This window comes from Alligator mississippiensis, chromosome 12 (genome assembly GCF_030867095.1).
Source record: "Alligator mississippiensis isolate rAllMis1 chromosome 12, rAllMis1, whole genome shotgun sequence".
Taxonomy (NCBI): Eukaryota; Metazoa; Chordata; order Crocodylia; family Alligatoridae; genus Alligator; species Alligator mississippiensis.
Window position 1 is genome coordinate 28,053,582 of NC_081835.1, and position 14,804 is coordinate 28,068,385.

At 43.7% G+C, this 14,804-nt stretch overlaps 1 protein-coding gene across 7 annotated transcripts in view; it reads right to left on the reverse strand.

Moving 5' to 3' along the window:
* FBLN2 (fibulin 2) overlaps positions 1-14,804 on the reverse strand; it is a 243,105-nt gene that overhangs the window by 12,554 nt on the left and 215,747 nt on the right. For all 7 annotated transcript variants that reach the window (XM_059715805.1, XM_059715804.1, XM_019495416.2 and 4 more), the window contains 6 exons: positions 9,566-9,700; positions 7,849-7,986; positions 7,362-7,505; positions 3,546-3,674; positions 2,916-3,041; positions 765-881 (listed from right to left, as the gene is read on the reverse strand). In XM_059715805.1, the coding sequence (XP_059571788.1) occupies positions 765-881; positions 2,916-3,041; positions 3,546-3,674; positions 7,362-7,505; positions 7,849-7,986; positions 9,566-9,700 (789 nt within the window). The remainder of the gene's footprint in view (positions 1-764; positions 882-2,915; positions 3,042-3,545; positions 3,675-7,361; positions 7,506-7,848; positions 7,987-9,565; positions 9,701-14,804) is intronic.

Here is a 14,804-nt window from a genome sequence, read left to right on the forward strand (position 1 = left end):
TAGCTCTAGCAAAGGAGGCCTGGGCAGTGCATTGTTCTATTCCAGGGGTGCTAAACCTCTGGCCTGCAGGTGAATGCAGCCTGTGAAGCCTTGAAATATAGCCCACGGCACTCCCCACAGTTTGGGAATTTGGGGGTGAGGGAGCAGTGGCAGTATTGCTACTTCTCCACACTGCCATGGGGCAGGTCTGAACTGGGCCACAACCTGCCCCCTCCATGGCCCAACTGTAGGCATAGGCTTCCCCTTTCCCCCTCTGGAGGCCAGGCCAAGCCCCCTTCTCTCTGCCCAGCCAGGCTGGGCCTAAGACAGGCCCCCTTCCTCCCACAGGGCTGGGCTATGCCCCTTCCCCCATGTGGCTGGTTCCAAGTTGGGTCACACTCCCTCTCCACCCCCAACCTGTGAGTCCAGGCCATGCCCCCTTCTCTCCACAGGTGCTGGGTCACATGCCTTCCCCACTCCCTCCCCCAGTGGGGCCAGCTCGAGCCCCCTTTCATCATGCAGCTGGATCGGGGCTGGGCTGGGCTGTCCCCTCTCTCTGCTCTATGTGACTGGATCTGACTCACAGAGGGAACAAGTATTGTCCATCCAGCCCACCAGTCAAAAAGGATGAGCACCACTCTTCTACTCCAATAAATGCTAGAGGCTGGACTAGCCCTCTGTAGCTCTGCAGCAGGGCATAACTCAGAACTATCCTTAGGCACTACTTGCAGCCCAAAAATAGTTACATTATCCAAAAGTATCAAACCACATGAATATCCTCTTACCTTTACAAGCATGGCCATCTTCTGCTAACTGATACCCTTGCCTACAGTAACACTGATAGGAACCATAGACATTGGCACATTCTTGACTGCATGGTTTGTTATCACATTCATTCACATCTGTATCCAAAAATAAAACAGAGGTATTACCACAAAGAATCAGAGCATTATCTACCACTGTACCCTGCCTCTGACAAAAGCTAAGACCAGACCCTTCGGGGGACAGCAGAAAATTCTAGAATAATCTGCCCACAGGTAAAGTTTCTGCCAGCTACTGGTAGGCCTACTTGTTGGCAGTATAATGATTTATGCTGCTTCTATAATTACACAGTTAACTAGTTAGATCAAAAATGATGGGAAAAAGAAATTCGTTTCTAGAAAAAAACTCAGACAACCATAATTTTCATTTCATGCACAAAATTAATGTTTTAGTTTCTACCACTATCATATTATCTGTTTGATTTGAATCTAAAAATAAAAGATTTTTTCAGCCTTTTGTCCCCCTTCCTCTGCTTTGCTCCATTTGACTTGCTTCTGAAACATTGTGAAAAAACTAAAATGAGACAATGTTTGTCAGAACTAAAGAATAACATCAGTTTTTTTGTTTCAGTTTGAAGTTATTCATTTCATACATTCAACTTAGAACGTTTCAAGTGATACAAACATTTCTGAGAAAATTTTTGTTTCACTGAAAGACATCTTACATGAAAGAAAAGCCTTTACAATGAAAAATTTCAACTAGCTCTAATATTAACATATATCCTCTGTAAGGTAAGTGTGGCTATTCATATCCACTTGCCTAGCAAGAGAAGACAAGTAGATCAGGAGTTTTTCTCTGGATTTTTCTTAGATGTGTCCACATAATATAAATGCATCCACTCTGATGCACCTACTGGAGATGTTCCCACTCAGTCTAGGAGCAGCTCTTAGGCTGGAAACAGACATCACTCATTGTGCTTCCATAAAATGTATTATAGCAGCACAAAAGCCAAACAGACATTTGTGCTCCTTGCTGCCCTGCAAATGCCCAATATTGTGGCTGCAACAGTAGAGGGTATACATTTGTGCTGTTTTTATTTTTGCTTCAGACTCCTTTGCTTTATGGCACGAGAGTATGGACAGCCCAGAGCTGTTCTGGGCAGGTGCTCCTGGAGCTTAAGGGGCATGATCCTGCATGTGGCAGGAATCCCCCTGCAGGGGGAATTTCTGGGGCATTCATATTGTGCTGTTGCACCCTAAGCAGGTGTGGCACAGAGAACTCCCAGGGGATTCCGCCCCCCCCCCCCCCCCCCCCGCACTTACTGATCTGCACCCTGGGGATCTCCCTGCAGGGGAATTCCTGGGATGTGAATGTCATGCTGCTGTGCCCCAAACTGGGGTGAATCCTGCAAGTGTGGCAGAAGGGACCCCCGTAAGGAGTTGCAAACATGCACTCCCTGTTGGGAAGTGGCAACATGACATGTGAGCCCCAGGAATCCCCTACAGGAGCAGCAGGGGCCCAACCCTGCAGGGAAATGGTGATGTCTGTTTTTACTGATGAATCGGATCAGCTGTGCCAGGACAGATCCCAGTATAGCTGATGCCACAACAAAAATGTCTGTTTATAAACCAGAATGTCTGAGAACTACCATGTGCCTGATCTCTCATGCTGCTGTTCTTTCCCCCAGTGAAGTTCTTTCAACAATAAGAACTAGCCTGAAAGCTTTAACTTGTGCCATGGAAAAACATGGTTGCTCAAAAGCAAAGGCAGAATGACAACAGAGTCAACTTCATTTCTTTATCTTCAAACACCGGAATAAAAAAGATGATGCAACTACAAAACAGGTTGACAGCAAGAGGCAAAGGCAAAAAAGTACCACTCACTTCCCTTTCTAACAAACGTTTCTGAACATTTTATCTCTGGTTCAGTGGACAAGTGTTACCCACCACCAACTGTTACAAATGGTAAGGTTTTCCATATGTATGGAAGGTTTAATAGACATTTCACATTGCATTTTGAGAGATGGTATGTGAATGCTCTGATTGTGAAATTTCTGTGTTCACAAAGCCTCTGTAGCATGCACATTGCATTCAATGCCACCCAAAACCTTTCCCTAAAATCCCTCTTTTTTTGAATTGCAAAGTTTGCTTTCAAAGCAAAACAAGACTCGGTACCTTCACAATGCTTCCCATCATATGCCAACCGAAATCCAGATGAACAAGAGCAATGGTAGGACCCCGGAGTATTCTCACAGGTGTGTTGACACAGTCGGCCTGGATAATTCCAGCACTCATTAATATCTGTCAGCATAACAAGCACATATGCACTCTATGTGAAAAGAAGAGCCAAAGGAAACATGGAAGAATATTCTAAAGATGTCAGAGATGGATTTGTAGAACATGAAATGTTACCATCTCAGTTTTTATACTAATCTGCCTTTGTACTCTAATTGATAAATATAAAAGGTTCTATCATGATCTGTTCTCTAGAAGGACTTTCAGAAAGACAAATTCCCACAGCAGAAGGAGATGCTGCCTATAGAAATGTGCTTTGCAGATGACCTCAATCAACAAGCTGCAATTGAGCTAAACTGAAGAGACCGGCTCCATGACACACAAGAACAGTGGAGGTGTAAGTGGTTGGTCACAATGAATGAAAGTAATTTCTGAAGCAATTCGATTACCTCTTTCAAGTCATTGTACAGCAGTACTAATGAATGCACATGAAACAATGGTGCTAAAATACTGCCTTGAGGTCCAAGGCTCATCAATCAATACTTTCATTTCACCATGTGCCTTACATACCAATGCAGGTTCTGCTGAATGCATCATAATGGTATCCCATCTTGCAGTCACAGCGGTAAGTTCCAGGTAGATTATGACAAATTTGTCCCTCCCCACAGCGGTGGACACCGGTCTGACATTCATCAACATCTATAAAACCAAAAGACAAAAATTAGTTTAAATACGGTAGGGGAAGTCAGTGGCTTTTCACTGAAGGTCACGAAGTGCTGAACCACAGGGAGAAATTTCAAGTACATTTTTTTTTTTTAAAAGGAATGGAAACTCTGTTACTTCCTCTTGACAGCAGGAAAGGTAATTATTTCCCCCAACTCTGCTGTTCAAGAATTAGCTTCATATAAGGCTGTGTTCCTTGGAATCAGTTTTTTTGCAAAAGAAGGGCCTGTTATAAAATGAAGGCAATGTTTCATTTCAAACACCACTGTGGAAATGTCCCAGAGAACCTTGCATTTTACTCCATATAAAAGAGATGCAATTATGTTCAAGCTATGTCATTTAAATCTGTTAAACATATGCATTTTATCCTGATGTTCAGTGGTTTTATCAGCACAGACTGATTACAAGAGACAGAATATTATGACAGATTAGTCATAGCAATATAAGAACTAGCCAGAACTTCTGTTAGTTTCCCTTCTACTTGCCCTCGTCTACCTTCTCTTATTACTTCAGTGTGATCCTCTTCCCCACTGTCACCCAACACAAGCCTTGAAAATGCATGTTTTTCAGCCCTCTATAATTAATTCAATCCCAACACACCAGGCAATCCTTTTCCATTCATAGGTGATTAATTGTAGACTCTGCTTCACTCTCCATCTAGAAGCTCAGAGATAAGGATATTTACCACAAGCTAGTAGGGACCCATGCATGCATTTCACCATGATCAGAGAGCTTTCAATGCCAGGCAAGTGTCCAAAGGTTCAGCAGCAGGACATTAAAAAACTTTAAGCATTTATCGACTTATTTGTAGTTCTTGAGGTCTGCCTTATCCCACCCTTTTCCAAATATACATCTTCAGTTACTGGATATGGACATCCCAACTCCCTCCTCTTAATCTTAGAGGGGCCTTCTTTAATAGGGAGGGCAATCTTAAGGTCTGGAATTCTCTTCTGATTGGCTACTCTATTCAAATTAACAGACACTGGAGCAATTTCCCTTCAGAAGTACCAAAGGATGGGTGGGTTCCCTAAACAATGCTCTTGTAATATTGGAAGATAAGTAATCTTAGGAAAACTGTCACTTGTCAATCCTTAGTATGAACGTTTGCTCTTATAGGTCTGCTGGGAAGCAGGCTCACTTAAGGGTAACTTATGTAAGCTTTTTGGGACCCACAAATAGATTTAATTAGTTTAGTTCACTTACTTAACACAGAATCACACTTTTCTAATGACTACTAGTGCTACAGTTAAGGTGGCAATGGGGCATCCTCACACCCCAGAATGAATTCCTGGAAGGGGTATAGATTTTTATCTAAATGCTTTCTCTTCATTTTCTTTCAGATTAGATCAAGCATAAATATTAGGGAGTTTTTAATACAGATTTAAATCTGCAAATTAGCAGTTTTATTTGCAATTAATCCATTTGTACAGCTATTTCATTAGTTTGTGTGAAATTGTATATTCCTATGTGTTCAGCCTTTAATTAGTTCTAGGATATTATTCAGTCAGAAGTGCACTATATTTCATGATAGTTACAGTATTTTTCAATTAAATGCAAGAGGCAGTTGCTACTAACTGATATGCTGAATTAGAACAAACGAACACGTTTGGGAAGATGAATTGTCTAAACAGAAGATGACCACACAGAATCAGTTCTGCTGCAGAGATGTGTCCAGATGATCTATTTCTGAGTTAATATGAATCTGAAGTCCAATTAAGCATCGTAATGCATTGGAGAAACTAGTTTATCACAAACAGGGGAAATTGGAACCATATGTTATTTTTTCTCCCTCTACCTACACCTCCCTTATTTAATGGAACCATACCAGAAAACAGCTAGACTAAATACTGAGGCATAGCTGGAGGCATAGAGTTTGTATGTGGCAGAGGTCTTTTGACATTAAATAAATTGAAGGGAAAGGCAGACTTTTGCACTTTCTAGTTGTGCCAAGTTACTCAAAGAGTTGCCTTGTACCTGCTGCTTAAGACTTTATCATGAATGTAAATTAACAAGGTAACATCTACAATTATGTGGTGTTATATTATCCCATCGCTCTTACAACCCAATGGTGCAAGAATACTGTCATTCATTCTTCCTTTAAAAATACAAACATAAAAGAAAATAAAAAGACAACTAGACTCATTTTTCAGAGCCTGGCATTTTTACAGTTCAAAAGGTAAGACAGAAGGAGCTATTCTATATGATTTTGGTAGTGGTTTGAACTCTTCTGGAATTTCGGAAGGCTACTGCTTTACTGAAAAATGGCACATCCAGCAATGTCAGCATGGTGACCAGGCCCAGCATGTACAGCACTTTTGTTCTGTGCTGATATTAGCTAGAAATTTACAAAAAGTATTTTAGGGCCAAATTTTTGGGTGGTGCAAATCAACTTAGCTTTCCTGACATCACTGAGGCAGCACTGATTTATACCTGCTGGGAATCTGTCCTTCAGTGTTGATGCTTTCCATTATGAGGGACAAGAGTATTTCCTTTTTTTCTTTGCTGCAGCTGGGATATTTCACTGCTTGCTAAATGATAAGAAAGGAAGGGAAAGTGCAGCTCTTTTTTTCATGGCACAAAGCCCATCTCCCTTTACAATTGAACTGGGAAGCTTTTCTAACCCCTTTGCCTAGTTATTTTTAAAAATTCCTAGTCTTTAAGTCTGGCCAAAAGCTTGCCTGTTTCCTCCCCTGGAGGAGCTAGGTGTATGCAGCCGTTTTAGCAAAGGGCAAGAGAAGTGCAGGAGGCTCACTTGACCTGTGCTTGCTCCCTACATCACTACTCGCTCCTCTGAGACTTCCTTTTAGCCTTTCAACAGATATTTTGTTTTACCCCTGGCTTTTCCCCATCATAAAATAAAGTATGGATATACATTGTTTTTTCACCCATCTCAATGCTCATGGAAAGGCAGTTTTTTGTTCATTTTGCATTCCTTGTTCATTCCAAAGATAGGCAGCAGATATTGTATGTGTAGACTGCAAGTCACTGAGCAACCATCAGCTTTTTTTCTTCCATTTCTTTCCAATTAGGATGTCCCATTTCCTGCAGTTACATGCACTCCTATCCGAACACTAGATCAAGTTCCCCATTCTTTCTTTTGCACTTGACATGGTCCTTCACACCATTAAGCACAAACCGGGTGGAAAAACCTTACCATTCTGATCTGCTAGCATTACTCACCCACTGTGCCCTGGTGTAATAAAGTGCACAAGGTTACAAGCACAAGAGAACATCTGGCCCTGTGTGCACACGCCCATTTTCTACAAACACGAAGTTAGAACTTATGCTCAAAATTTGGGAAACAGTCATTTCTTGTGCTCCAAGGAATATCCATCTTATTAGTGCTTCTTTCGAATCTGCTGACTCACTGGTCCTTGCCTGTTGCAGGCCAATGCTTCAGATCATATCAGGTCATGGGAAGATGCCATACAAAATAGAGTGAGACTAACAAATCACTGAATCAGATGCGTTCCAGGGTAAAATGTGGTAGATGCCATATGCAGTTGAAAATAACAAAGGGCAAATCTTTATTTACAAAAAACTCCCAAATCTCCAGCAAGTGCAAACTATAGAAATTGATGGCTTCAAAAAACTGTTTTGGAAATGAAGTAATTTTTTTCTTCTCCATGATAATGCACTTAGATTCTGCAGTCTGATTCTTACCTATGCATCGGGATCCATCCTCACTAGAATGATAACCTCTGCTGCACATTAACATGTTTCTTTGACAAGTGTAGGACCCAACAGTATTAATACAGTTGAATCCAGGTTTACATGGCTCTGATAGTGATGTGCACTCATTAATATCTGTGGAAGAGAAAGTCTATTAGCATAACAATATCAGCTGCTAAATTAATCTATTCTTTTCACTCTTCTAGCTATCATTTATTTTCCTTCATTTTTACTTTGATTTATTATGCAATGAATTTAGGGCTGATGAGAATCTGCTGTTGCAGCATTTTAAAACTCAACTGCCTGCAAATCTAATATAATATTATTTTTCAAAGAGCAGCAACATTTAGACAGAATTCAGTAAAGATTTAAGGAACATTAAACATGATCTATGTATACCCACTGAACAGGATGAGCATAAGGAATCTGCCCAGTACTGCTGTACACTTTCTGAATATACTGCTGTAGTCACACTTACCAACACAATTACCCTCTGGGTCCTGTAAAAATCCATTCATGCATCGCTGCTTTGATTCACAATAGAATGATCCTTCCGTATTCTGACATACAAAGTTTACTTTACAACCGTGAGTTCCTTTCACACATTCATCAATGTCTGTTAATAAAAATAAAGACACCAATTTGCAAGTAATTCAGCGGCAGTGTTTTCTAGCCCTGGCATCCTGGTTCCCTGTTTGCTTTTTTCCCTGGGAAGAGGTTATGAAATGTCAGATTTATAAAAGGCCTGGAACGGTGTTATTGTAGCATATATAAATTATATTAGTTTGTGGCTGCACACTAACAGACTTCAAGATTTTGCACTTGCATTTATACCACGTCTGCAATGAGATCCAAAAAGGTGGATGTCAGCAGTTTCAGAGCCTCTTTGAAGTTATCAGCCTGTACTCTGCTGCAAGGTTGAAGTTTCAAATGCAAGCACACGTATCAAAGATAGTGGTCAACAAAAATATATTATATTATTTCTAAATCAAGATGGACATTCTTCTCCTTAGAGTTAGCTCCATTGAAGCAATGACAAAAATCATATTGACTTTCATGGGGCCAGGATTTCACTGTGTGGGTAAATGTTAGGGCTGTGCGAAGCTTTGGGTGCTGATTCAATTCGGAGGAGATTCGGCCTGATTTGGTGACCGAATCTCCGAATCCAAATCGAATCAGGAGACCAATTAAAAGATCTGAATCAATTTGAAGCTCTCTGAATCGATTTGGAAAAGGTTCGGAGACTTCTGGCAATTTGGGCAGTCCCTGCTTGCTGCAGCAGGGAGCTAGACCCGGACTCCATGCTGGTAAGTAGCGGGGAATGGGGGCTGGGGGAGGGGGGAGGAGACCATGGGGGGACCCCTTCCAGGCCCCATCCCCTGACTACTCCCACAGCTCCCCTGAGTGCCCCCTGACCCCTGCCCACTCTCCCAGCCCCACCCCCCGGCTGCCCCGCCCACCCCAGCTCACAGCCCTTTAAAAAAAAAGAAAAACAAAAAACCCTGCTGCTGCATTGGCCTCGGGGCTTCTGGGGACTTGTGAGAGAGCCCCCCATGCAACATGGGGTATGGGGGGGGGGGCAGTGGGGATCACTCTCCCCCTGGGCAGGAACCGGTGAGTCAAGGCTTTTTTTTTTTTTTTTTTTTTTAAGGGCTAAGAGCTGGGGCGGGCAGGGCAGCCATGGCAGGGGCTGGGACAGTGGGTCCCTACACACAGGGCTGGGCAGGGACCTGCATGTGAGAAGACAGATAAAAGGTCTTATCTCCACACCCATAGAAAATGTTCAAAAGAATACAAGCACAGTGTTCATATCAGACTGGATCAGATCCATGGTCCATGCAATCCAGTAGCCAGGAAAGGTTAAGCTACTTGTTTAAGATGTGAAGCCTGGGATTTTATATTTTTTCCAAGATTTTTTTTTAACATTATGTTAAGTTTCCTTAGAAGCCTGCTAAGTTTTGGAAACTCTCTCTTCTCGGGAGACACTCTCCCACCAGTACCAAATTGATATCAGCAGCTTGTAAGAAAAGAACTATGCAAAAATTAAGCACTGAGAGGACAGATTCTGATATTCATGGGACTGCTCAAGGAATAAGGATCTATCAAATATTAGACAAAAGGTCATGAAAACTGGGCCTTAAATGAGCATAGTGTAAGTAGTGAGAGTATTAAAGAATAAAAAATATCTGCCTTACCAACACATTGACTTTCCTTGAGCTCATAACCTGGCTGACAGCTGAGTTCTTGAAGACACTTAAATGATCCAATTGTGTTGATGCAATGTTCCCTGCGACTACAGTTGTGTGCATCTGTTATACATTCATTAATATCTACAAGAAGCAGCAGATAGATAATTCAGCATCTCATATGCACCAAGAAATCTGTATCTTTCACAGCCAAACCCTCATGTGAAAACATTTAATCCAAAAATGTTTATACAGCAGTGTGCTACAGCTTTGTGATTAAAGACACTTCATGTCTGGGTGCTTCAGTGTGTTCACTGAGGACAAGGGATAGACCTAACTGATTAGAAACATAAGTCAGCAGAGGCTTGGTAATGAGCTTCACATTTACTCGATATAAACTTCCCACCTAACTGAGCAAGAAAGTGATTCATACTTCATGCTCATTAACAACTTCTCAAAGTGCAGGTAATTTACTAGCTATGCTGCTTTGTAACAAACATCATTGTGGGTGGAGTTGTATAATATGCATTTTTTGTTGAACACTTCATTAACATTGGTGTCACATGAAAATATTGGGAAAATAAAGCCAAAAGGCTCATTTGGGATTTTTACATTTCATTTAAAGTGATAGAAAGTAGTTCTATTTCAATGGAGAGAGTGCAGGATGATTTCACCGAAATGTCAGATTATAAAATTGAAACCTATTTAGGAAGGAAAAGAATCAACTATTTTAAAAGCTTGGACTTACAAAGACTTGTAAAGCTTATTTTTAATGTACCAAAGGACAGAGAAAGAAAAAGACACAGGCAAAAACTGGAGGCCTTAATCTTGCTCTTAACATGTATAAGCAGTGCCACAGAAGTCAGCAGAACTGTCCATACACACAAAATCAGTCATGTGTATACAATAATTTTTAACATACGATACACAACTTTTCACCCCCAAAAAATCAGACCTCCAAAACTGTGGTGCATGTTTTAAGTGGGAAATCTATTTTCTTCGTTGGAAAAGAGGCAAGTCTGGAGACACTGTAAATACCATACAGCTGTCAAGATGCAAGAGTCCTGTGTTAGCCTTTCACAGCTGTAGCTATTGGCTGAGTACTTAGCTTGTGCCTGAAGCAGCAAGTGAGCTGCTGGTAGTATCCTGATGTGGCTTGTGATGTGGGAATGACACTACTTACAGTACATTAAAGAAATAACTACCTACAGAAAGAACTAACAGTCTCACTAGGACTGCTTGCTAGCCCTTGCAAAGATCTGGGGCCTAACCCTGTGTGATAGTGTGTCCAGAAAGTGTGGCATGTCAGAAGACAGTCTGGTAGGGACAGATTGTATCAGGAACTAGGGGTGTGTGAAACGGGCTGTATTCGATTCAGATTTGGCCTGAATCGGGGACAGCGATTCGATTTGTTGATCCGAATCGCTGTCCCCAATTCAATTCAGCCGAATCCGAATCTGAAGATTCGATGCTGATTCAGAGAATCAGCAATTCGGCCACAGATGAAGCTTTAAATGTTTTTTGTACGTACTTCGAGGTACCAGGTGCGGCTCCTTAATGCTGCAAAGGTGGGGTGGATGGAGCGTCCCACAGGAGAGCTCCCCATGTACTTGGTGGTGAACCTGGAAGTGGACTGGGGTCCCCCCACCCAGCTCAGCGATCAGCCATTGGGGGACACCTGGTGCTCTCCCCCCCCACCCAAGGAGGCACCAGTCGCAGAGCTGGGAGGGCACAGGGCCCCCCCCCCCCCCGAGTGCGCTACCTGGCAGACCAGGAAGTGGACCAGAAATGCTTCTAGTCCACTTCTGGGTCTGCTGCCAAGCATGCTAGGGAGCCCCCCACACTCCTGTGGGACACTCCATCTGCCCCACCATCGCAGCATTCACGAGCCGCCTGGTACCTCTAGGTTTGTAGAAAAAAACATTTAAAGCTGCTTATATATCCGAATCTCTCCGAATCAATTTGGAGGGTTCCAATTTGATTTGGAGAGATTAAAGGGTCTCCTAAGTCAATTCAGATTCAGAGATTTGGCCACTGAATTGGGTCAAAACTCCACCAAATCAAATCAGGAATTGAAGATTTGCACAGCCCTACCAGAAATTTCCTGGTGCCACACTTCCCAGACATCCTATGCACCCTGGAGAACATACAGCATGTCACACAGTCAGTCATGGAGTTTTCCTACATTCTGCCTTCCAAAAATAATGCGTGTATTTTATTTGGGGACATATTGTATGCGAGAAAATACAGTGCATGTTTTGCAGAATCTGGGTCATGGTTTAGTTGTTGTTTCCTTTTTATTTATATATTTTTTTAGATTTTCATTTGTTTTCCATTTTTATTCCTCATATGCTTCCTTTCCAAGCCAAGAGTCAATGTGTACCAAAGTAATGCATTGCCATCTGGATAGTGTTCTGAAAATCCTGCAAGACCATAGATGCAGAGTTTTCACTGAGTTTAATGAGCCTTCAGTACAATCATTCAGGATGAGGCTTATCGAGCTTATATGGATTTGCAAAAACATTTCCTGTCTGTATTTCATTGACAGGCTTCACATTTTCTTGACTCAATTAAAAAAAATTTTTGGATGGATTTAATGAAAATGTTAAATTTTAGGAGAGTGGGTACCATGAATATCTATTTATGGCATGCACCTTCTAGCACCTAATCAAACAAGTTTCCTTCCGCTGATTTTAATGGGCTCTGGTTCAGGGTCTGAGTACAGTTTCTCAGCGACCAAGAAATGTTCTCATACAAATGCAAGAGTCCATTTCTGGGTCTGTGGAGATGTCCATGTGAACTTTGTTTCTTTTAGCAATTTTTTGTGGAAGTGACTATCATGTTGGTATGTGGACTGCCATGGTGACTCTACCACACCCAAAGATTTTTTGGTGCTGGGGAAATCCCCAAGGAGATGGTTAAGCCAGCGTTAGTTTTGCATTGTTTTACCAGAGTAGAGCAAAATAAATGGAGTGTTACTGACAACCTTGCCAAGTATATTGTTTTTAGAGTAAGTCAATCTCTACTTCCCAATTTTAATAGGTTATCTGTTAAAGTCTGGGTGGTTGTAACATAGCTGTCTTCATTATTGAGAACCAGCTCATCACATCTGCACTTTGTTTGAAAGAATTCCAAAGAAATTGAGTTAGTTTTTCAATATTAGTGAAAAATTAATTCCTGCTGTTGAACCCAGAATTGTCTTATCTTCATTCTCCACTGGTTGGAAGAGCTGAAGACAGGGAAATACAAATCTCCACAGTAACTTGAATAAGGGAGAAGAAGAAAAAGGAAAAATACTGCACAATACAGTTATATGGTTACATCTTCTTGAACCAGTTCAGAACTGTGCCTAGGGATGACACTGGGAAAGCAGTATGCATTTCTCCCTTTAACAATTTAATTTTTTTGTCTTTATTCAGAATCCCCTTGAGAAGCAGTCTCAAGCCATGTGCTAAGTTGTGAATGTGTGTGCAGGTAGAGCTAGTGCCACCATCCTCTATGCCATTTCAGGAAAATCTGGAAAAAAATGTGGTCAATATGACAACACACTTAGGCTAGGGACAGACATTCAAAAAGCCTGAGCCTGAATTGATTCAATCTTTGTAGGTTAGTCTAACCTGGCTTGGCTAAATCAATTTGTAACCCAGACAGACATCCCAGAAATGCAGGGACATGCATGCTGTGGCTCAGGCTATAAGCTCAGGGGCACTGAAGCAGCCCTCCCTTTACTTCCACAGGGCAGAGCTGAGGGGGGCATGGCCAGGCCCTGGCAGGACGTTCTGATTATTCCCCTTCCCCCAGCCTCCTGAGCTGCCTGCCAGGGAATGTTTATCACCCCTAACTCAGTGTTCATCAACTCATTAAGAAAACAAAGCCTCTCTCACTGTTTTTCTTATTGTCTGAGAAGCTGTCCTACTTGCAAAGTAATATTAACATTTTCTTAGTAACATGTTTAACTCATATGTCTAGAACAGGCTTGTGCAAAATGCAGCCTGCCAAGCCATTTCATCTGGCCCGCAGCGGCCACTGTTGTGGAACACAGAGCCGCAGCAGTGCAAAGCGGCGGCGTGGAGCCGCAGTGGTGCCATGGAGCGTGAAGCGGTGGCAGCAGTGCAGAGCATGAAGCAGTGGCGGCAAGACAGGCAGGGAGTGCAGAGGGAGAGCAGCGAGGCAGGCAGGGAGCGCTGTGCAGCGTGGAGCCGCAGCAGCGAGGCGGGCAGAGCGTGGAGGGAGCGCGGCGAGGCAGGCAAGGCGGGCAGGGAGCACTGCGGAGCGCAGAGCCGTGGCAGCGGTGGGGCCGCAGTGAGGCAGCCAGGACCGGCCGGTGGGCCCCAGCCGGCAGCGAGAGGAGGGGAGCTGCTTAGCCCCGTGGGGTCCGGGGGCCCCGCACGGGAGGGCAAGCAGCGGCCACTGGCACTGCCAGCCTGCGCCTGTCTCCTCACACCCCCCCGCCTTCAAGCCAGCCCCGCTGCCCTGCCCCACAGCAAGGCGGCGCCTGCTCCCCCGGCCAGTCTCCCCCCGGGTGCTGCGGCTCTCCATGCCCGGCCGCCCATGCATGAGGCCCTGAGGGGGCTGCTTCTCACGTGCTGCTGGGGAGGGAGGAGCCTGGCCAGGTCTGCACCAGCCAGCAGAAGTGGCGATGGAGCCGTGTGCTGCTTGGGGCGGGATGAGCCTGCACCAGTCAGTCCCGAGCGGCACACGCCTCCACCACCACTTCTGCTGGCTGGTGCAGACCTGGCCGGCCTCCTCCCATCTCCAGCAGCACATGGGAAACCGGCTTCAGCTGCATGCTGCTTTTCCTGGGCAGTGCCAACCCGGTTCTGCCCAGGCAGATCCTGCAGCACCATGTCAACCTGGGCATGGCACCAGCAGGCCAGGCGGGCCCCAGGTTAACCCCAGCTTGGCCCTGCAGCTTCTCCAGCACCAGGTCTACCCAGTTGTAGCCAAGCGGCTCCTGCAGCCCCATGTCAACTCAGGCATCCATGCCATGTCAACGAGCACCATGTCAACCCCTGCAACTTCATTGTTGTCAAAGGTCATGTGACATCACTTCCTGATATGATACCACTTCCTGTGACTTTTTTAAATATGACTCGCCGGCCCACTGGGTGATAAAATATTTGTGATCCGGCCCCACATTAAAAAATTTTGGACACCCCTAGTCTAGAGGAAATTAGCATTTTTGCATATTCTTAAAAAAAAAAAAAAAAGGCTCAGTGGAGATTGCTTTGTTGTCTTGCATCTATAG